The 24942-nt window shown below is 40.0% G+C and overlaps 1 protein-coding gene across 1 annotated transcript in view; it reads left to right on the top strand.

Moving 5' to 3' along the window:
* The window catches only part of AP3B1 (adaptor related protein complex 3 subunit beta 1), a 201387-nt gene that overhangs the window by 25155 nt on the left and 151290 nt on the right, over positions 1 to 24942 (top strand). Inside the window, exons 2-3 of the mRNA XM_056848189.1 lie at positions 6323 to 6398; positions 18849 to 18923. Coding sequence (XP_056704167.1) covers positions 6323 to 6398; positions 18849 to 18923 — 151 coding nt within the window. The remainder of the gene's footprint in view (positions 1 to 6322; positions 6399 to 18848; positions 18924 to 24942) is intronic.

Below are 24942 nucleotides of genomic sequence, written 5' to 3'. Positions count from 1 at the left end.
AGCTGGCAGCCATCACCACATCCTGAGGCAGGGAGTTCCACAATTTAACTATGCTTTGTGTGAAAAAATAACTCCTTTTATCTGTTTTGAATCTCTCGCTCTCCAGCTTTAGCAGATGACCCCATGTTCTAGTATTATGGGAGTGGGAGAAAAACTTCTCCCTGTCCACTCTCTCCAAACCATGCATAATTTTATAGACCTCTATCATGTCTCCCCTTAGCCTCCTTCTTTCCAAGCTAAACAGCCCTAAGCATCCTAACCGCTCCCCATAGGACAGTTGCTCTAGTCCCTTAATCATTTTGGTTGCTCTTTTCTGCACCTTCTGAAGCTCTGTAATATCCTTTTTTAGGTGTTGTGACCAGAACTGTACACAGTATTCTAAGTGTGGTTTCACCATAGATTTGTACAAGGGCAGTATGATATCAGCAGTTTTATTCTCTATTCCTCGTCTAATTATGGCCAGCATGGAATTTGCCTTTTTTACAACAGCCGCACACTGGGTTGACATCTTCATTGAGCTATCCACTACCACCCCAAGATCCCTTTCTTGGTCTGTCGCTGCCAGCACGGATCCCATCAGTGTATATGTGAAGTTGGGATTTTTTTCTTCTTCTTAAAGAAACCTGAGAATTAGGCTTGGATGGATCTCTTGAGCAGGAAATTCCTAATCTTGGGGACTGCTCTTGTTCTGCACAGTCACCAGTGTCATCTCTCTTCACACATGATGCAAAGAAGTAGTAGATGACAAGTGAGAACCAACAAGGACTTATGGGAAACGTCTAATTTCCCCTCCCCCACTTTCCTTTTCCTGAAACCCACCTAGCCTCTTCCCTTTTCCTGCTTCCTTCTCTCCTTCTAGGGTTGCCAACGTCCAGGTGGGACTGGAGATTTCCTGGAATCACAACAGAACTCCCAACTACAGAACTTAGATCCCCCTTAGAGTTTCCAGGTTGGGAAATTCCTGGAGGTATGGGTAGGGAAGCAACCTCAGCATGTCATAATGCCACAGAGTCCACCTTCTGAAGCAGCCATTTTCTCTAGGTGAACTAATCTCTTAACATCTGAAGAGCAGTTGTAATTCTAGCTGATCTCCAGAAACCACTGGAGTCTAGCAACCCTAGCCCCCCTGGAACAAGGCTGCTTTGGAAAGTGGAGTCTGTGGCATAATACCCCTCTCCCCTTCTCAAACGGCACCCTTTGAAGGCCCCCCCCCATCTCCAGGTATTTCCTAACCTAGAATTGGCAACCCTATAAGAATATCTTCTATTAGGCTATCTTATATTCCAATAGGGAAGTTGGCCAAATCTTTGGATACTTAAATCTGGTGACTGGAGCTGTGAATGGGCAAGACAGATCTTTCTACAAACCTGAAAAGGGCCCCAGGTTTGCAGAAAAATGTGAAATCTAAAATAAAAAAAACCCCACACATTGGGAGATTTAAAAACCAAAAATAAAATAAAAGGAGTGCTTGTAGCTTTAACCAATGGATTCCCTCAGTGGCTTTTGCTAGGCAACCACAGTATTAAAGGTTTGGTTCTCTCAGTAAAAGGCAAGGGGAGGAGCAGAGCCTTTCCAGGACTATTTGATATTTGAGGGAGGACTCATTGGGGCCAGGCCTGGATGGGAAATTCCTGGAGATTTTGTGGTGGAGTTTGAGCAGGTCAGGGTTTGGGGAGGGGAGAGGCCTCAACCAAATATAATGCCATAGAGTCCACCCTCCAAAGCAGCTATTTTATCCAGGGGGACAGATCTCTTGTCGCTTAGAGTTCAGTGGTAATTCTAGGAGATTGGCAACACTAAGCCTGGAAGCAACCTCTGGGTTACTTGATATCACCAAACCTGCATGACTAAACTTGCATGAATCAACTAAGCCTAGCTGCAGTGCGTGCTACTCTTCAACAGCAGCCATGCTATGAAAGCCAGCATGGCATAGAAGTTAGAGCTTCAGAGTAGGCTGTGGGAGACCCCAGTTCTTGTTGTGCAGATAAAAAGGAGAGAAGAAGAATGTAAGCTGCTTTGGTTTTCACTGTGGAGAAAGGTGCGGTAAAAATGAAGTAAATAAATAATAGATATAGCTGAAGATGGGAGGCAGTTAAAAGGTACATTGGTGAATAGGAGAGAAGGAGACGGGAAGGGGAGTGGAGAGGATATGGAGGTTGCCAGGAGGAGGGAAAGAGGAAATAGTGGGGAAGGGGAAATGAGCTGCCCCCAGAAGGGAAAGGGAGAGGAGAGGATATGGGGGTTGCCAGGAGGAGGGAAAGAGGAAATAGTGGGGGAGGGAAAATGAGCTGCCTCCCCCAGAAGTCATTGTGGGTTCCCACTTATAAGACATACTAATAGCAAAGCACCAAATTGGAAGATACTGAAATCCACTGACTGGAGCTGTGAACGAGCCAGACAAATCTTTCCACAAAATTGGAAAGGTTTGCAGAAATATATGAAACCTGGAAAAAAAATACATTGGGGGGATTTAAAAACCCAAAACTGATATAGGGTGTGTCTGTAGCTTTAAGCAACGGATTCCCTCGGTGGCTGTTGCTAGGCAGTCACAGCATTCCAAGGCTTGGTTCTGTCTGTAAACGCTGGTAGGGGGAGGTAGAGCCGTTTCCAGGCCTATTTTGGCCTTTGATGGAGGGCACTTGGGGCCATGCCTGACTAGGGTTGCCAGCTCCAGGTTGGGAGATTCCTGGAGATTAAGTGATGGATTGAGTAGGACAAGGTTTGGGGAGAGGAGATGCCTCATCCAAATAAAATGCCATAGAGTCCACCCTCCAAAGCAGTTATTTTCTCCAGGGTGACAGATCTCTGTCATCTGAGTTCAATTGTAATTCCAGGAGATCTCCAGGTCCTTCCTGAAGGTTGGCAACCCTATGCCTTGGCAGCAGCCTCTGAATGACTTGATACCACTAGACTTACATGACTCTACTAGGCCTGGCTGCTTGCTACTGTTCAACAGTAGCCACCGTATGAAAGCCAGTGTGATGTAGCAGTTGGAGTTTCACAATAGGTTTTTGGAGTCCCAGGTTCGAATCCCCATTTGGCTGTGGAAGCTCACTGAGTGATATGGGGCCAGTCACATACTTTCACCCTAACTTACCTCACAGGGTTGTTGTGCAGATAAAAAGGAGGAGAGAAGAATAATGTAAGCTGCTCTGGTCTCCATTGTGGGGAAAACAGGGTATAAATGAAGTAAACAAACAATATATCTGAATACAGGATGCAGATAAAATGTAAGTTGGTGAATAGCTGAGAAGGAGAGACTGAGGCAGGGAAAGGGGATAGGATATGGGGGTTGACAAGAGGAGGGAAAGAGGAAATAGCATAGGGAGGGGTAAGTGAGGTGCCACCCCACAAGTCCTTGAGGGATCTCTTCTATACAAGTGGGCCTGGCCAAGTGGCCAGCACCATACAACCTGGCCATAGTTTTTCTAGGTAGAGGCTTCTGGGGAGGGGAGAGGGAAAGCTGAGGACAGAGGAACGGATAAAGGTAGGTTGGCTGATAGGTGGGAAGGAGAGTAGCAAGCAAGAAAAGAGGAGATAGCGGGGCTTTCAGGAAAGAAAAAGAGGAAATAGCGGAGGAGGGGAAAATGAGATTCCTTCCGCAAGGTCAGTTCTCATTTGTAGATATTAAATTGTGAAAGGGTTCATATGGGTGAAGGTGATCCCTTGGATACCCTGGTCCTAGATCTTTTAGGTTGTTACAATGGAATCCTAAGCAGAGTTATACTCTTCTAAGCCTGTTGACTTGTGGACTTAGAAGGGTGTAACTCTGTTTAGGATTGAATGGTTATAATGCAACATGAACTATATTGAGGAATTTGTGACTTTGTTTTACTGTGTTTTGTTACATTCCATAATGGTTCTTGATAAGCTAAAATCATTTTACAGCAACTGGTATAGTGAGACTGTAAAAGATTTGCCATGCATCATTGTTTGTCTTAGTTGGTTGATAAGATTTTTTTTAAGGAAATGACCTTTGATATAGCAGTCATTTTCCTCCTCTGAAGGGAGTGGGTTCCTGTTGCCTCACAGGTTTTTTTTAAATACTTATACTGGTAAGTAGGTTTGGTTAGCAGAGTGCTGGTTTTTCCTCCTAGGTTTAGAAACAATGGAGAAGGAATCCTTTTTGCTAGGTAAAATCAGTGGGGCTGCTTGCAATGTTAAACATATTCTTGAAAAAGCAGAGACCCTCCAAGTTACCCTGAAACCAGAGTCCAGTATAGAAGAGACCAAGATATGCAGTACTTCTGCTGAACAATGTGAACAAAATCTTACTTTGTAAGTATCATAGTTTGTAAAATTTCTTCTTCTTTTCCTACTTTTTATACAGCTGGGAGCCAGACTAGTTTATATCAAGCTGTGAATAATATATAAATTAACTAACCTGGACTGGCCTAATATTGCGAACTGTGTCATATTGTGTATTGAAACATAAGTACTCTGCATGATTTACCGAACCATATGTACAGGAAGTTGAAATATATGTTTACGAGTGCATAATTATGCCCTTTAATACAGACTAAATGAACTTACTTTTTTCTGTAAGTTATTTCCTTATATTAGAAGCACTAAATAATATGGTAGCTTTCTTTAAAAATATGTATTGTTTTTTAAATCATAAAGTAGAGAAATGCCACTATGTGTTGTGAATGGTATCTTGTGTTACTTTCCTAGCTAGTAACATTGTTTATGGAGGAAAAATACAGCTCAAATCCAAATTCAAGAGATAATAGACGTGAGCAGACTAGCCTCTAGTATATGGTAGGTAGTATTTGCGCTAAGCATAATAATGAAGTGCATGCTGATCTAGAATATGCTGTGCCCAAATTGGACAGGGTTTTAGAAATCGTGCAGCTCATTTTGAGAACTGTGGAGATAACGGGCCATGTTTCTTAAGCAGCTGCCCCCTGACACAAGGCAAAATCCTTTTAATATTTGGGGAAGGGGGTGCTCTCGCAATGAGTTGTTAATGTGGTAAGCTGATGAACAAAAAAGATGACATTGTATGAAAATCTTTTGTGTCTGAAGTAATTGTTTGGATCCCATCAGTGTTAGTGAAGTGTGCACAATAGAGCACGGAGAATTTGCTCCACCCTCTTTTGGGGTATTTTCCCACAAAGTATGCTGGAGTACTTAAAAACCTTTCCCAAGTATAGAAGAGCCTATATGATAGCCCAATTGAATGCTCTGCCGTAACCTGAGTTGAAAGGGCAGATTTAGTAAAGTTCCATTTTCTGGCCTCATGGGTCTGATAGTATAGGTACAATAAGTCATTTGTTTTTTCTTTGTCCGTTATTTGAGGTTTATAGACAGAGATTGGTTGAGTCATTTGGTAATGGAAAGAAGGCACTCACCCTTCCTTAATTTTTTAAAATAACAACCAAATCAGAGATGGTAAAGATTGTGTGTGTGTGTAAAAGCTGCCTATTTTAAAGGATAAGGGGAATATAGTAAATATTTTGTCCATTGTGCTTTAGTGTGGTCCTGCTTAAGAGCTGTGGGTCATTCAAGCAGAATCATAAAAGTGTTAGTTAAGTGAAACTATGCTATAATCCAGTAAGTTATCTCTTACTACCTTCGTGAAGCTTGGTTCTTTGACACCTAGAGTTGACAATCTTTTCTGAGTTATTTCCCACATAATCATGGTTAATCTCCCTTCTTTTCTCTATTAATATGGTGTTTAAGTGTTCAGTTTAAGTGTTCAGCAGTGTATCTGAACATTTACTGTATCTGAACAGCTACTTTTAAATGGAAGTTATTTTAACGACTTTCTGTTAACAAAGAGAAAAGGATTCCCATGTACTATTATTTGTAAGCAACATGAAGCCAGATAAGGAACAGTAATTGACTACAATTAATTGCCTGTCCTCCACAATGTCAATATTTTACTAGGTTACAGTGTGACCCATTGCCTGCTTCTCTCTGAACTTTCATTAGGAAAGATTGTAAAAATCAACCAGTATTCCAGTCTGGAATTTATTTACTTGGAATATTTTTATGCCACCTGGAAACATGCTTGTGCTCTGTGTTCTGGTTTTCTGCATCTTGTGTTCTGATATGTGTATTATGTGTAAGGAATGTATGTAATACTGGACCCCAATAACCTTATGTTCCTATGTAACATTCTCAAACTTCTGAATATGTGTACTCTTAACACTAGTTTCTTTTCCTGGGTGTGTTTCAGGTCACAGCGTTTTAATTTCCAACATTCCCCTTTGTGTTCACACTTATATTAAAAGTGATATTAAATTTGAAATTATGAAATGTATGTGAACACTTATTTTGGTTTCCTCATTATTTTGCAATCTCTCTTTTTTTGTAGAAATGAAGATCTGAAACAAATGTTGGAAAGCAGCAAAGATTCTGCTAAGCTGGATGCTATGAAGAGGATAGTTGGGGTATGTTGATCAATATTTTTACAGATATAACTGACAGCTGTGAATATGAGTTTTTTGTCACATAAATATATACACAATTTAATCTTTCCAGGTTTAGCCTTTAAATGATGTTTCAAAAAGTTAATTACTGGGTAAAATATACTTTTTAGTCTGTGTAAATATGTAGTACTTCTGCTGAACAATGTGAAAAATCTTTTGTAAGTATCATAAGTGGTAAACTTTCTTCCTGCCCTTTCTACCCTATGTAAAAAATTACTTGAAGAAACAATGAACATACGAGGCTTGTTTTGTCTATATTGTATGATCACGCAATGTGCTGGTAGAGCCTTGGTTGTCTTGGTGTTGGACATAATGAATTTGGATGATTCATGTTGACTGGGCCTCTGTGACTTTTCAAAATCATTGTTCCTACCCTTTTGTCTATTAGAGACAGATTGGTATTAGTCCTGTTTTAGCATTCTAGATGTTACCGTTTACTAGGATCCAGATACTTCTTAGGTGTGCTGCAGGAACACCAGAAGAACAGACACCACCATTCTCTACTGCTAGCCATATCACAGACTGCTTCTGAAACTCCCCTTGGTTCCATAACTAGTTTGCATGTGACATGAGATGCTACCATTCAAGAGCCCAAAACTCCTAAGTATCCTTGGGCATGTGGAGCTAGATGTGTGGCTCCTTGCACTTTGGTTGTAGAGTATAGATTATTAACTAGTTTAGGCCAGTATGATCAATATGACCTGTGCTTTGGTGGCTCCACTGTTTACTTGTTTGTTTCTGGGCACAATTCAAGATTCTGGTTGTTACCTTTAAAGCCCGTCATGGCCTGGGGCCCATACATGTAGTGAACCGCCTTTTACCATATGATGCCATGTGCCGACTGTGGTCATGGGCAAACTAAGTCACCTCACTTGGCAGTCCCCTGTGTTCAAGAGGTCTGTTTATTTTCAGTGGCCACACCCACAGTTTGGATATGATACAGAAAACTCCCCCCTCCTCTTCCTACTCCCCATAAAAGGTGCAAAGCAAAATTATTAATTTTTTATATATTTTTTATTTTTATAACATAAACAAAACAAACAAATACAATAATAATAATAAAAAGAAAATACAAAAGAGTATCTATATATACTTGTTAATACATTCATGGTTACAAAATTATAAAGTTAAAAAAAAAAACAAGATACCCCTTCGACCCTCCACCCACCTTAAAAAGTGACCCTTCACCCGAGTACCGAAGAAGTGTCTAAACAGTTTTAAAAATATCTATTAACAGTAAAATATAAAAGAATTAAAACTAGTTTCTATAACTCACTAATTAAAATAGTAAAATCCATTTTTGCCAGTTTATCCCAATATGTGACGGCCTTTGCCAAAGTTTTTTTAAATTCTTCCATATCTTTTCCTTGTAGGAATTCCGTTAATTTGGCCATCCTCATATACATCCATAGTTTCTCTCTCCAGTCACGAACTGAAGGTTTATTCAATTGCTTCCAAACTTTAGCTATTACAATTCTTGCATTAGCAAAACTGTATTGACAAATGACCCTGTCATTATTACTCATATTTTTTTGTGGAATTCCCAATAAACAAAATGCAGGTTCTCTTTTTACTCTCACATTAATCAAATTATTAGTTTCCCTAATAACTTTTTTCCAAAAGCTTTTAATTTTTTTACATATCCACCATACATGCATAAAAGTGCCTCTTTCCTTTCCGCATTTCCAACATAAGTCCATATCTCCTTTTTTCATTTTAGATATCATCACAGGTGTTATATACCATCTGTAAAACATTTTATGTAAGTTTTCTCTGATTTCATTAGTCATTGTAAATTTAAATTCTCTCTTCCATATTTCCAAATCGATATTAAATCCTAACTCCTTCATCCATTTCACCATTACTGGTTTAATTCTCTCTTGTTCTAAATTAGTTTCAATTAATAATTTATATATTCTTCCTATCAATCCTTTATTTCCCTTTATTAATATATTTTCCAGTTTGGATTTATTTTTATTAAATCCAACCTGATTATCTTTATTAAATAGATCTTTTAATTTATAATACAAAAACCAGTCCTTAATATTAAGTTCTTCTCTACTTTTTAAAACCCATTCTCCCTCCTTACATTCAATAATTTCTCTATATACAGCCATTTCTAAATTTAAATGTATCCCTCTCTTCATATAAGCTTCTACTGGGTTGATCCATCCTGGGGTCTTATTTTCCAAAATCCTTCTATATTTTTTCCAAATTTGAAATAATCCAAATCTAATAATGTGACTATTAAAATCTTTATTTACCTTCTCCTTATCATACCATAAGTATGCATGCCATCCAAAACGTAGGTTAAAACCTTCTAATTCTAATATTTTGATATTCTCTAACAAAATCCAGGTCCTTAAGCAAGCGAAACAGGATGCCTCATAATACGTTCTTAAATCTGGCAACCCTAAGCCTCCTGTTTCCTTTAATTCAATTAAATTATTATATGCTATTATGTGTCTTTCCTTACCCCATAAGAAGTTTAAAATATATTTTTTCCAAATTCTAAATATTTTGACCCCTTTTATAATTGGTAGATTTTGAAATAAAAAAAGCATTTTGGGTAATACCATCATTTTAATTACCGAAATTCTACCCCATAATGATAGAGGTATTTTTTCCCAATTTTTCAAATCTATAATACTTTGCTGCCATATCTTAATATAATTATTTTTAAATAAATTGAGATTGTTTGAGGTTAACCAAATACCCAGATATTTTATTTTATGTTCAATAGAGCAGCCTGAACGTTTTGATAGTTCTTATTGCTGCAAAAGTGTCATATTCTTAACCAATATTTTAGTTTTATTTTTATTTATTTTAAAACCCGCAAGCTTTCCGTAAACCTCAACCATTTTGTTCCAATCTCCAATTTGACTAATAGGATTAGTTAAAAAACAGCATAAGCTTTAACCTTAAAATGATTTCTCCCAAGTTTATAGCCTATCATATCTGTATTATTTCTAATCTTCCTCAATAAAACTTCTAACGTTAAGATAAACAATAAGGGTGAGAGAGGACAGCCTTGTCTTGTACCTTTTTGGATTTCAAATTGTGATGTCAAACTACCGTTAATCAACAATCTAGCCGTTTGATAAGTGTAAATATTTCCAATAGCTGATTGAAAATTTTGTCCAAAACCCATATATTCTAATACTTTTTTCATAAATTTCCAATTTACATTATCAAACGCTTTTTCTGCATCTAAAAATATCATTGCAATGGGTGTAGTAACAGATTCTGCATATTCTATAAGATCCAATACTATTCTAACATTTTGACTAATCAGTCTACCTGGAAGAAATCCAGCCTGGTCCTCGTGTATAACCTGATTCAATACAATTTTCAATCTATTTGCTAGAATAGCTACAAAAAGTTTATAATCATTATTCAATAATGAAATTGGTCTATAATTTTTGACATCCAATAAATCCGAGTTTGGTTTTGGTATTAATACTATATTTGCTTGTTTCCAGGTATGTGGGATGGATCCATTCTGCAAGCAATGATTAATAAATATGGAGATAATTGTTCTATAAAAGTTTTATAATAAAATGCTGTAAATCCATCTTCGCCTGGAGCTTTATTTAATTTACTTTTACCTATAACTGTTTTTAATTCCTCCATAGTTATACTTGAATCCAATAAATCTTTATGTTCTTGTGAAATTCCATCCTGATCAAATTGATTTAAATACACCTCTATTTCCCTCTCTGAAAAAACACTGTCTATAAAGATTTGAATAATAGTCTATGAAAGTTTCCATAATTTTTTGCTTATCAATTATTGTTTTACCATCCCTCTTTATTTTTAATATTGGTAATTTCCTCTCTTTATATTTGAGTTGCCAAGCTAATAATTTACCCGGTTTATAGGCATGTTCAAAAAATTTCTGTCTATTAAACATTATTTTTCTCTATTTCTGAGGTTATTAAAAATTCATATTGATGTTGTAGTTTTTTTAACCTATCTATCTGTTCTTGTTTAGATAATTTATCCTGTAATTTTCTTAGCTGTCTCTCTCCCTGTTTAATTTCCTCTAAAATCTTCTTTTGCATCTCCCTCTCTCTGAACCATCTTGAATTTTGTTGTATTAGTAATCCTCTAACTACTGCTTTACCGGCATCCCATGCTATTTCATCTGAGATTCCTTTATCTGCATTCTCAGAGAAATAATTCTGTATATCTATTTTAACTTATCTACTATTTTCTTATTTTTCAGTAAGTATTCATTTATAGACCAAGGTTTATTTCTCTTATCCCCCATATTAATTTATATTAAAATCGCATTATGATCAGATAATACCTTGGGTAAAATTTCAGGTTTTTCAGACAAACTTGTAATACCTTTGGAAAGCAAAAACATGTCTATTCTTGAATGAGAAATGTCTAGATGAGTAAAAAGTGTATCCCTTTTTGTTACCATTTACCAGTCTCCATATATCAAACATTTCCCACTGTTCTGTAAGATGATTAAAAATACCTGGTAGTTTACCCTCACATTTACCCCTTTTCTTCTTTGCAGATCTGTCCACCCTTGGATCCATCACTCCATTAAAATCTCCCATTCAGATCATTTTTTCTTTAGCATATTCAGCTAATATCGATGCCAAATTGTTATAAAACATGTTTTGATTAATATTAGGTGCATAGATACCAACTAACAATATTTTTTGGAAACCACTTACAATTTCTACCAACAGGATCCTCCCATCATTGTCTTTATATAAAATCTTAGGTTCTAGTGTCAAAGGGATATACATAGCTATACCATTTGTTTTTTTTCTTTTCATTGCATCATGTAAATAATTTACCCAGTTTTGTTTGCTCCAACCTTATGATATCCTTTGTTAAAATATGAGTTTCCTGTAAACAAAAAACATTAGCTTTTGACTTTTGTAAGTGATAAAATATTTTCTTCCTCTTATTAGGAGAATTCAAACCATTAACATTCCATGCCAATATTTGTAACATTTTAGCATTCAATCAAACCCCATTCTTAAACTTTTTTTCCAAATCTAATCTCACCCCCCATCCACCCCTAACTCCTTTTAGTTTTAGTTTTTTTGTAAATAGTTCAGCCATCTTCTGATTGAGAGTCCTCCTCTGACAATGGTGGTCTTAACCCACCACTTGCTTCTGCCACCTTTTCTTCTTTGGAGAGATTCTTTCCAACAAACTCTTTGGATGGTTGACATGGTGGTTTGCGCAGATCTCCTTCATATCTTCTTAGAAATTGTTCAGCTTTGACAGTGTCTGTAATCTTAAACCTTTTTGCTTTGAAGAGAAAAGAAATACCTTGTGGAAATTCCCATCTGTGTTGAATTCCATTAAATCTCAGTCGTTCCACAATCTCTGCAAAATCCTTTCTTTTCCTCAGTAGTCTTCCGGGAATCTCCTTCATTAGCCTCACCGGTGTACCTTCTATTGTAAGTGGATTCAAGTATTGCTTATTCAGAATCAGGTCCCGATGACTTCTGGAAAAAAGTTGAACCAGGCAATCCCTTGGAACTTTGTTTTTTGTTGCATAAGCAGAGTTGACTCTATAGGCTGTTACAATCATTCCTTCCATGAATTGCTTCATCTTCCTGAAGAAAATCAGCCAACGGCAATTTCAAATAATTTTTTAAGTCCTTCCCCTCCAGTTTTTCTTTGAGGCCACGTATGCAAATCCAGCTCTCATTTATTTTTAATTCTAACATTGCTGTATGGTCATCACATTTTTCTTCTCTCTCTTGACTTGCCTCCATTGACAGTTCCAAAACATCAACTCGTTTTCTGGTTTCCTTGTTATCCTTTGAATGTTTCTGAAGTTTTGCCTCTAACTTATCCTGTCTCACTGTCAAAGATGAAATAGAATCTTTCAGAGCAGAAGTGGCAGCTGTATTTTGTCCAACAGCCACTGTGTTTTGATTCAGGCCTTGTTTTACTGCTTCCACCTCCTGTTTTACTGCTTCCACCTCCTGTTTCACTGATGTCACCTCCTGAAGTGTTTTAGTCAACAGTTCATGTAGAGAGTTCAAGGTAAAATCAGGTTTTTTTGCCATATTTGCAGCTACAGATGTCCCTGTTTGAACTGGTGAAATGGCTGGTGAAACAGTTGTGCTGGTGACAGAGGCTCTTTTATGAAGTAGTAAAGTTTGTTGAATCTGAAGCTGTTTAGGATCTATAATAAGTCCTCTAGGATGTTTCTCTGTAGCTTTCTTTTCTCTATCTTTGTCTCCCATCCCCAAAAAGCTTAGGATGGCTGTATTTGTAATCCAGAAGAGAAGAAAGGGGGTTGATGCTTGTTGTTTAAATCATCAGTTTAAAAGTCACAATTATCACTGGAACTTTGCTTGATTCAAAATCCAGACCTGGGAGAGTACATTAACACATCTGTTTCTTCAGTCAGCTATCATTTGCCAGCTTTTAAACACCCTCAAGTTTTAATTTGATTTGTTTTAACAGTTAGCTTGGCTGGCAGGACTGAATTTCAAATGCGCCACAAAAAGCCAAGTTTCAGTTTGGATCTGTTAGCGAGTTTTAGATCAAGTCCAGAGTGCTTTTTATTCTTTCACAATTACTGTCAGACGCCTCAGTGATGTTGGTTTTCAATATCCCATAAAATGTAAAAAAAACCTTGTTTTGTAGAGATCAGGGTCTCCACGCCGCTTTCCCCGGCTCCTTGGACTTTAATGGCGCCCGCTCCTCGGCTCACCCGTCCGAGCGTTCATCGGCGCTTCTGAGGCAACGGCCACTCCTAGGATGGGAAGCTCACCGGCGCCTCGGTCAGCATCCCCTCTTCTTCAAGGGGTGCCACTTGCCAGGTGTTGGGGGGCGGATTCCCTGCCCCCCGGCCGCTTCGAGCCCGGAGCGCAATCGTTCACGCTGCCGTGGCATTCCCCCCGGATCCGGAAGTCCCAAAGCAGAATTATTTTAATGTTCCTTTGGTGAAGAGCCCCATGGCACAGAGAAGTAAGCTCCAGTACTGCAGTCAAAAGCTCTGCTCACAACCTGAGTTTGATCCCATTGGGAGTCAGTTTCAGGTAGCCAGCTCAAGGTTGACTCAGCCTTCCATCCTTCCGAGGTCGGTAAAATGAGTACCCAGCTTGCTGGGGGTAAAGTGTAGATGACTGGGGAAGGCACTGGCAAACCACCCTGTAAATATAGTCTACCTAGTAAACATCGGGATGTGACATCACCCCATGGGTCAGGAATGACCCGGTGCTTGCACAGGGGACTACCTTTACCTTTTTGGTGAAAGTAACTAATGGATGTTTCCAATTGGCAGCTGATAGTGATATATGTTGCCAATGTTGTAGCTAACTCAATGTGTTTTATGTTTGGTCACTGTGTTTTTAACTGTGTTTATATTCAATAAATAAAAATATGTACGGCACCTAACACACACACACAAAACCGATAATGCAAAATTTATTAGTTACAATTAGGCATCAAGGATTTCAGGACATTGTCCTAGACTTGTTCATTGAAACTTTCTTCCAAATAAAGTTGCATAGCCTGTTCTTATAGATAGTCTTGTTCACTATCTTTGGATGTGTACAGAGAGAATGAATGGAAGTCTAAATCAGATTATTTTGGCAGTGCAAAAAGCATATAGGTTTTGTGGCCCAAGGTTTTAGAATATGCTCCTAGATTATAGTACAAAGGCTCTGTTTACAAGCTAATCTTATATTCATTATAGCAACAGCTTAATTGGCAGGCTTGTTCAATAACCAGTGCAGCCTAAATAGCTCAGTTAGACCTGAGTTTCTCAGGGCTTGAGAGCTAAGCATGGTTGGCCTTGGTTGGTACTTGGATAGGAGATCACCAAGGAAGACTGGGGTTGCTACATGGAGGAAGACAATGGTAAACTGCATCTCTTAATCTTGAACATCCCCTGGTTAGGGTCACCATGACTTGGTTGCAACTTGACAGCACATTCTTCAGTAATTTCAAAATGGGAAATTTTATTTAAATGCATTTCTTTTGGGTGATTTTTAAACCTGTTTTAAACTTCAGTCATGGAAGTGGGTAAGGAACTGAGTGTGTTCTTGTCAAAAAAATAAAGCTAGTTGTGAGAATCACATAATATTTTAGTGAGGGAATAGTTCCCATTCTAATATGACAAACTAAAGCTGTCGCTTCTACAATATAAGAAGAGCCGTATTGGATCAGACTAACAGTCCATTTAGTCACCATGGCTAGTAGTCACTGATAGACTTGTCCACCATGAATCTGTCTAATTCCTTTTAAAGCTGTTTATGTCTGTGGCCATCACCACCTCCTCTGGCACCAAATTCCACATATTAATCACTCGCTGTGCAAAGAAGTATTTCCTTTTGTCCATCCTGAATCTATTTCCCATAAGCTTTATTGGGTGCCCTCAAGTTCTAGTATTTTGGGAGAAGGTGCTGTTTGTCAACTCCCTCTATTTGTGCATAATTTTATAAACTTATATCATGTCCCCAGTTAGTTATTTCCTTTCTAAACTGAAAAGTCCGAGATTCTTCAGCATTTCCTCTTAGGGAAGGTACTCCAACCCCCTAATCATCTTGGTTACTCTCTTCTGTGCTTTTTCTGTGATGTCTGTGATGTCCTTTTTGAGATGTGGTGACCAGAACTGCACACAGTATTCCAAAGGAGGCAGCACTGTAAATCTATACATTATAATATTGGCTATTTTATTTTCAACCCCTTTCCTAATAATCTGCAACATAAGAGTTTACCTTTTTCACTACTGCAGCACATCAGGTCGACACTTTAATTGAGCTATCTACTATGACCCCAAGATCTTTTCCCCTCTTAGTGTCAGCAAGTATAGACCCCATTAGCCTATACTTGAAGTTGGGATTTTTTGCATCACCTTGCACTTACCAATACTGAACTTCACCTGCTCCATTGTTGCACTCATCTAGTTTGTGGAGACCCTCCTGGAGCTCTTCAGTTATCCTGAGATATTTTCACCATCCTGAGTAATTTTGGGTCATCAGCGAACTTGGCCACTACACTACTCGCCCCTACTTCCAGGTCATATATGAACAAATTAAATAGTACCAGCCCCAATACCAGTCCTAGTAGGACTCCACTGCTTCCTTCCCTCGATTGTGAGAACTGTCCATTTATTTCTACTTTTTGCTTCTTGTTATTTAGCCAATTTTTAATCCACAAGAGAACCTGTCCTCTTATCCTTTGGTGAGGTACCTTGTCAAAAGCCCTTTGAAAGTCCAAGTATATAATGTGTGCTGGGTCACCATTGTTTACATCCTTATTTACTTTCTCAGAGAACTACAAATGGTTGATGATGAGCCAGGACTTCACTTTGCAAAAGCCGTGCTTATTTTCCCACAGCAGGCTTTGTTCCTCTGTGTGCCTAATCTTTATATTAGTTTCTACTAATTTGTCTGGGACAGACATTAGGCTAACTGGCCTGTAATTTCCTGGTTCCCCTTTGGACCCCTTTTTAAAAAATCGGTGTAATATTTTCTACTCTCCAGTTTTTTGATACAGGGGCTAAATTTAATAAGTTACATATATGGTTTTGTAGAACAACAGTCTCACATTTGAGTTTCCTAAGAACTATTGGGTGTATTCCATCAGGACCTGGAGACGTACTGGTTTTTTATTTCCCCAATAGGTCTAGAACTTCACCTCTCTTCACCTCAATGTGACTCAGTTCTTTAGACATTCTTCCTGAAAATAGTGGCTGTGGCATGGGTATGTACCCCATACTTTCCACAGTGAAGAGAGAAGCAAAAATTCATTGAACTTCTCTGCCATTTCCCATCTTCCTTTAGCAATCCTTTTATTCCTTGGTCATCCAAAGGCCCAACTGCTTCTTTGGCTGGTTTCCTGCTCCAGGTTTATGTTTAAAGAAATGTTTGTTGTTAGTCTTAATGCTTTTAGGGACCTGCTTCTCAAATTCTCTTTTTGAACATGTAATTATTGAATTACATTTCTTTGTCAGAGCCTGTGGTCCCCTCTGTTTAGTTCATTGCAGCAGACCTTCCACTTTTTAAAAGAAGCCTCTTTACCTTTTATAGCTTCCTTGACTTGCGTTGTTAACCATGCAGGCATTTTTTTAGACTTGGCAGCGCCTTTCCTAACCTGGGAAATGCATCCTATTTGGGCTTCGATTAGTGTGGTTTTAAATAGCTTCCATGCATCTTCTAGGGATTTGACTATCTTGAGTGTTCCTTTCAGTTTCCTTTTAAGTATTCTCCTCATGTTTGTAAAGTTCTCTCTTTTGAAATAACATGTTACAGTTTTGGACTTCAGGGATAACTTTCCATTGACATGAATGGTGACTTTAATAGCATTGTGGTCACTGTTCTCAGTTGGTGAAACAAGCTCTACATCTCTCACCAGGTCTTGAACCCCGCTCAGAACCAAGTCCATGATCACTACCCTTCTTCTTGGCTCTGTGACTAACCGTTCCAGTTCACAGTCATTTATAATGTCTAGGAAACTCACTTCTACAGCCTGACTCAAGCATATGTTTACCCAGTCAATGTGAGGGTAGTTGTAATTTTCCAGTATCATAACATTGTCTGCTTTAGTCACCTCCCTTATTTCCTCCTTCATCTCAAGATCAGTCTCAGGGGGTTGATCAGGTGAGTGATAGTACACCCTCACTTTTAAGCAACTCTTAGGATCCAGTGTTTCTACCCATATTGCTTCTGTTGGGTCATTATCTCCCCTGATGTTTTCTAACTTATGATTCTATGCCATCTTTGATGTATAATGCAATACCTCCCCCAACCTGTCCCTCCCTGTCTTGCATATAGAGCTTATACCCACGGATGGCTGTATCCCATATAGTTCCCCCATTCCACCAGGTTTCCAACATGTCAGTTCAGCTAGACTGAGCAATTATACCTCTGCTTACAGAAGGTAATTTTAGAATACTGGCTCCATGAGAGCCAGGGTTATGCCGTGCTGAGCACTGCAACAGGTTAGCAAAGAAACTTGTATACTCAGATGTGTCTTCCTATTTTATCAATATATGACTGGAGCTGTTTAACATGCTAGCTGTTTAAAGCAGCTAAATTAAAATGATACCTTAGTCTTTGAAAGACCCATTATGTTCTCTTTGGTTAATGAGCCATGAACAAAAGAGGATTTACACTGATCATTATGACTTAATGAGACAAAATACATTTTAAAAAGATCCTAAATACATATTTACATGGTACACTGCTGCTATTATGGTTGGTCAGTTAAATAATGCAAGATACATGCGTAGTTCCTTGATACGTTTTAAAGCTAGGAATCTTTTTAAAAGTTTACTGTCATAACATAAAATGTTTTATACAAAATGTCTCTGAAATATTTACCAGTATTAGTAAATCCCCTAGTCTAGTTGACACCCCCCCCAGATCTCTTAGTCTAATTGACCCTGAACTAGTTTTACAGAATTAGTAGTTTCTTGAAATTGACAATGAGAACTTGCATTCTACCTTTGTTAATCAGAATAAATACCCTCCTAATGGACTGGCAAATTTTTGCATTGTTACATCTTTGTTTGCCTTAAAGATTAAGGAACGCTTCAAAGAGGCAGACAATAACAATATTGGAAACTCCAGCTTTCTTGTAACTTACCTTCTTTACTAAACATTATGGCAGGGTTCCCCAGTGTGGTGCCTCCCCTGGTGCCCACCAAGCTTTTTAGAAAATTGGTGGGCCCATTACGCCTTCACGCAAATGAATGGGTTTGCCATGGTTGCAATAGCAGCTGCAGCCAATGGAGGATGAAGAGGACTAGTAAACCCCTGGGATTATGGTGCCATTTCCCCATAAAGCTTTCTTTTTATTCCCCTTTCTTTTTCCTCCTTCCACCCTCCCCCCTAGTTTTCCTTTGTTTCTTTTTATTCTCATTTTGCAATTCTTTTGCAAAGTGAGGAGGGAAGTATTGTATATAGCTGTGCCTCCTGAAAAAAGCCATTTGGGGTTGGCTGTACCTCTTGGAGCAACGCTCACTACTCCCTCTCAGAATTCTGAAGATGCTTGCAGGCTCAGAAATGTTGGGGATCCCTGTATTATGCTCTTACCTATTAGTTACACAAAATTGCTTGCTGGTAAATATTGAGTACTGCTTTTATATCTTAAAATGTAAAATGCTGTTCTTTGTCCTTTGTGCCTTCCTTGGTAATTTTGAAATGAAATACAGTATAACTTTTCTGCTGCTGTACACTAAACCATAATTCTTGTAGGTACTTTTTTAAAACAAGAAAGGTATAAACATCTAAAAACAAAAAATTTGGCAAAAATTAGCAAAGCAAGTTATTGGTGCTTTAAAGGTGAAGAAGGTTTAACATTTTCAAATTAAAATGTCTTATAACAACATATAATCCCTGCATGATGGTATATAGTGAATGTTTTATTTGAAAATGGCATGTTATAATATATGCTTTGTTTTTTAAGATGATTGCCAGAGGGAAAAATGCATCTGAATTGTTTCCAGCTGTAGTGAAGAATGTAGCAAGCAAAAATATTGAGGTATGTTAACAAATATGTCTTCTTGTAATTATTTTGTTAAATGTTTATTTTTGGCTTCTGTCACCATCCCATGAAATCACTTTTTATTTCTATACTTTAATTTCATGTTAACACTTCTAGAAGTAATAAAATGTGCTGAGATATGAGATGGTAAGACACATTTTAGTCCAGTGGAAAGTATTTTGGATATGAGCACCAAGGATTAAGCATGGGGATAGGGCTGTCAAAAAAAAAAAAAAAAAAAAAAAAATTCCGGTTCGGGTGCAGGTGGCTTTGATTTGGTGGCAGGTGGCTTTGATTCCCGAATCGCCCCAATTTGGATTCGGGGTGATTCAGCTGAAATTCAGCATTCCCGAATCGATTTGGGCATTTAAATGGCATTTAAAGCCATTTAAAGCCGTTCACGGCTTTCCGCTGCTCTTGGGGGGTATTTTTTGAGGTACAGGTCCCAAACTTTCAGGGTAGTTTGAGGGGACCCTCCTTGCAAGAACCCCCACGTTTGGTGCGGTTTGGGTCGGGATCCGGAGTTATGGGGCCTGGAAGGGGGCGATTCTCCATTAAAACCAATACAAAAAGTTTGCATTGGTTTTAATGGAGAAGGGGGGTTGCCCCCTTCCAGACCCCATAACTCCGGACCCCCTGACCCAAACCGCACTAAACGTGGGTTTTTTTGCAAGGAGGGTCCCCTGAAGCTACCCTGAAAGTTTGGGACCTCTACTTCAAAAAATGCCCCCCAGAGCCGTGGGAAAACCTCCCATTGGTTTTCTGTGGGAGGCAAGACTTCCTCTACTTTTCACACCTAGCATGTGAAAGTAGATCAGTCTAATTAACCTCCATTGAAGGGTTTTTTTTTGCATTTGGGAGGTTTTTTTGCACATCTCCTGGGGGGCATTTTTGTGGGTAGAGGGCCCAAACTTTCAGGGTAGCTTGGAGGGACCCTCCTTGCAAGAACCTTGAAGTTTGGTGCAGATTGGGTCGGGGGTCCCGAGTTATGGGGTCTGAAAGGGGCCCCCTTCCAGACCCCATAACTCTGGACCCCCTGACCCAATCCTCACCAAACTTGGTAGTTCTTGCAAGGAGGTTCCCCGCAAGCCACCCTGAAGGTTTCGGACCTCTACCTCCAAAAATGCCCCCCCAGGAGATGTGCTAAAAAACCTCCCATGCATAAATAGCCAAGGAGAAACCATGGGAGGTTTTGCCTTGGATTTGCCGCTCTTTAGATGCACATTTTCCCCAGCCAAATTCTCAAAACTCAACACTAAGCCCCCATGCAGAGTTTTGAGAATCTGGCTGGGGAAAATGTGCATCTAGAGAGTGGCAAATCCAAGGCAAAACCTCCCATTGTTTCTCCTTGGCTATTTATACATGGGAGGTTTTGCTTTGGATTTGCCGCTCTCTAGATGCACATTTCCCCCAGCCAAATTCTCAAAACTCAACAATAAGCCCCCATGCAGAGTTTTGAGAATCTGGCTGGGGGAAATGTGCATCTAGAGAGTGGCAAATCCAAGGCAAAACCTCCCATGCATAAATGACCAACAGGTCCATCCGCCCGTGTCCCCGGGTCTCCCGGGGAGGCGGCCGGGTGGGTCTTTAAAAGGTCCCCTCTCCCAAGCCTGGAAGCGTGGATCTTTTTAAAGACCCCCCAGGAGAGTGGGAGGGGTGGGGGTGGAGGGAGGCAGCTGGATGGATCTTCAAAAAGACCTGTGCTGCCTGGCTTAGCAGCACAGATCTTTTTAAAGGTCCACCCAGCTGCCTCCCTGGGACTTCCCACGGAGCTCTTTCCTTTTTTAGGAAGGCGGGAAACTGCCGAATCGGCCTGATTCAGATTCGGCGGTTTCCCCACCTTTTTTTTTTTTTTTGGCTGCTCCCCAACCAAAAAACAGCTGAATCAGGTAAAATTCAGCTGTTTTTTGGTTTGGGAACATCCGAATCAACAGCCCTACGTGGGGAGAGCATCCTCTCTCAGTGCTCACACAAATGCTAGCAGAAGTATTTATTCTGTGCTGTATTAGTTTTGATAACAGTTTTCATGCTTCCACTTGTGTAAGCAGAAGAGTATTCTATGATGAATTTCACTTTTCCCATGGAATGCTCCAGTGAGGGGTATAATGCAGCACTTCTGTGAGGCAAAGATACCTTCCACATGCAGAAGGGTATTGTGGAGCCATCCCTTGTCATAGCATAGTGTGTATTCATCAGCTGGAAAGAACGGGATCTAACAGGGTGGGAATGCTGGTGGAGTAATGGGGCAACTGTGGAGGAAGGAATACAAAGGCTTTTAAGTAAGTAATTAATTAGAATATTTCTATGCTTCCTCTTCAGAATCCTAGTCGAGGCAGCTTACAATTAAAAACGACAGTATAAAAACCAACCCATTAAAAAAAGACTGTGCACATGTCTTAGGAAAGCCCAACACAGCATGATGCAAAAGGGGTTCATCTTCCCCCAAAGCAAAAGTGTTGAGCTTTCTGCAACATAATTTTATGGGATGATTAACTTCAAGAACCTGAGGGTTTGTTTTGGGGGCATTTACAAGCCCTGTGGCGCAGAGTGGTAAGCTGCAATACTGCAGTCCAATCTCTGGTAAGGAGCCATGGTGAAGAAAAATTAATGGACTTTCTAAACCATCTTAATAATATCCATCCAAACATTCAGTTTACCATGGAAAAGAAAATTGAGGGTAAACTCCCATTTCTTGATACCCTTGTCATCCGTAAAACAAACTCTCAGTTAGGTCACAAGGTCTACCGGAAACCAACTCACACAGATCGCTACTTACACAAAAACTCCAACCACCACCCCCGACAGAAAAGAGGAATAATCAAAACATTAATGGACTGTGCAAGACGGATCTGTGAACCACAGTTTCTCAAGGAAGAAACTAATCATCTAAATCACGCACTGCTAGCAAACGGCTATTCCAAGAATGAAATCAGAAGGGCCATTAAACCAAACAAAAATCAGAAAACTCAGGAAAAACAGTCTCCCATAGGAAAGGTATTCTTGCCATTTATTAAAGGAGTCACTGATAGGATGGAGAAACTTTTGAAAAAACATAACCTACAAACAGTGTTTAAACCCACCAAGAAAATACAACAAATGCTATGATCAGCAAAAGACAAAAGAGACCCCCTCACCTCTGCAGGAGTATATCGTATACCTTGCAGCTGTGGAGAAGTTTACATCGGGACCACAAAACGCAGCATACAAACAAGGATAAAAGAACATGAAAGATACTGCAGACTTGGCCAACCTGAGAAATCAGCAGTGGCTGAACATGGACTGACACAAACAGGACACAGGGTCTTATTCCAAGACACTGAAAGACTGGACAATTCTACCAGCTATTTTTTTCAGATTGCACAGAGAAGCCATTGAAATTCATAAACATCAGCACAACTTTAACAGAAAAGAAGAGAGTTTAATAATGAGTAAGGCTTGGCTTCCTGTCCTAAAAAACCTCCAGACTATCAAAGACTATAGTCAACAATAGCCATGCAGATTAGCTTTGGACTTCACACATTAACAGATCACTTCAGGATACAATGGTTCCATATTAACATACCACACCATCATTAGCACATTATCTTGATACTTACAGGACAATGACTAGCACATTACTTTTGCAGGACAATGACTCAGCTCAAACCCAACCCCTTTCTGACTATATCTTCCTACACACTTGACACTGAGAGACACTGTCCTTCAGTGTTACTACTCTGAAGATGCCTGCCACAGTTGCTGGCGAAACGTCAGGAAAGAAAATTCCAAGACCACGGTTACACAGCCCGGATAACCTACAAGAACCAATGAATTCTGACCGTGAAAGCCTTCGACAATAATCTAAGCAGAGTTACACTTTTCTAAGTCCGTGGTTCGATGGGTTTAGAAGTGTGTAACTCTGTTTAGGATTGCATTGTAAATTCCACAAATATTATAGATCACTTTTAAAGAGTTTATTAACCCAGCATGCTGGGGAGAAGATTTTAGTATAGCCTAGAGGTCCCCAAATTTATATTGCTTTGAATGCCAGCCATAATTTATTGTTGCCACCAAACCTTACCGCTCTCCTGACATATGAGATGTAGAGTTTTATCTCTAACATTGAGGTATAGTTTTTTGTTTTTTAATCCTGTGTAGTTTAGTTTGGATTGTTTTTATTAATTATTTGAATTTTTTTTAGTAGGCCTGCTGAGCCCTTATAATATAGTTGGGTTACAGATATTTTAAGATAAACTTGGAGGTGCTCAGAACCAGCTAGATGCATTACTTCTGAATGACTGTGAAACTGAGCATACGTAGGGATGAACCCTCAGCTGTTCTGCTAGGTTTGGGAGAAGGACATGACTTAGAAGCATGAGTTGTAGCTATTTTTTGTGCTCAGGAGAATGATGGGGGCCTTTTTCTGATAGTTACACTTAACTTTTGAAACACTCAGAAGCTGCTGCTCTCAGTTCTTCAAAGCCTTGAAGAAGTCTTGCCTATCTTTAACTGTGCCTTCACCAAGTTAAATAAAGCCAGTGTGTTGTAAAAGTATCATTCTAGGACCGTGTTGGCGAACCTATGGCACGGGTGCCACTTCCGGCACGCGTAGCCCTTTCTGCCGGCACTCACGGTTCCTCCAATCCTCTGGCCTTTCCGGCTCTGCCCCACCCCGGATGGGGGAGGCTGTAGCCCAGGGGTGGGGAACCTCCGACATCATTGGCGGTGGCCCCCGGACTCTCCCACAGAAGCTGCCGCCATTGCTGCCGCTGGAGCGTGCGCGGCCAGCCAGGCGGGTGGGAGAGCGGGGAACAGAAGCCGAGCGCCCACACTCGGCATGGCTGGCGGCTTCTCCGGCGCCCTCTGGGCCTGTGCGGGCGGAGGGGCATGGCTGGTCGGTGGGTGCGAAGGAGGTGCCCTCTGCCCCACCCTGCTCGCCTCTCACAAGCCTGCCGCCGCGCCCCACCGAGTGGCAAATCCAAGGCAAAACCTCCCATGCATAAATGGCCTCTTTCTTTTTCTGTCTCCCTCTGTCCTTTTCTTTCTCTCCCTTGCTCCATTTCTTTCTCCCTTTCTCTCTCTTTTTCTTTCTTTCTCTCCCTCCCTTCCTTCCCTTTCCCCCTCCCTTCCCTTCTTTCCTTCCTTCCTTCTTTCCCTCCAGCGGCTTCTCCAGCACCCTCTGGGTCTGTGCGGGCGGAGGGGCGTGCAGTCCTATTCCACCTTTGAAGTGCCCACAAGCTATCCTCCAAACACCTTTCCATTTGTCTTGATATGTAGAGAGAAAACACTAAGGAACTAGTTGCCAATCTCCAGGTACTAGCTGGAGATCTGCTATTACAGGTGATCTCCAACCAATAGAGATCAGTTCCCCTGGAAAAAATTGCCACTTTGGCAATTGGACTCTATGGCACTGAAGTCCTTCCCCAAACCCTGCCCTCCTCAGGCGCCACCCCAAAAACCTCCCACTCATGGCGAAGAGGAACTTGGCAACCCTAGCCTCTCCCTCTGGGCCCCCTCTGGGGGTGGTATTCAGGTTAAATTGCCGCATTGGCACTCGGCAATAAATAAGTGGGTTTTTGGTTGCAGTTTGGGCACTCGGTCTCTAAAAGGTTCGCCATCACTGTTCTAGGATCTGGGAGACCCTGATTTGAATCTCGACTCTACCATGGAATCTTGCTGGGTAATCTTGGCCTGAGCACTCACTCTCAGCCTAACCTGCCTCACAGATTTATTATTGTGAGGATAAAATGAGGGAAGGGAGAATAATGTAAGCCACTTTAGGTTCCCACTGAGGGGACAAGTGGATTATGAATAAAGTAAGTAAACAGCATGCTTTCAGGTAGTGACCTGGTGAATGCACTTGTGGACACTTAAATTTTAATTACATAAATGCTGAATTTTAGTACACAGGAGGTTTTGACAAAAGGTAGCATTAAGTCCTCCCCTTACAGACTGAACCAATACAGGCTAGCAACCACTAAGTCATGGGAGTTAATTATTTTAATGCCCTTCACCTCAGAGTAGAAGGAACCCTCAT

This window comes from Euleptes europaea, chromosome 4 (genome assembly GCF_029931775.1).
Source record: "Euleptes europaea isolate rEulEur1 chromosome 4, rEulEur1.hap1, whole genome shotgun sequence".
In the NCBI taxonomy this organism is placed as follows: domain Eukaryota; kingdom Metazoa; phylum Chordata; class Lepidosauria; order Squamata; family Sphaerodactylidae; genus Euleptes; species Euleptes europaea.
Note: the sequence above shows the minus strand (reverse complement) of the source record. Positions and strands in the feature narration are given on the sequence as shown.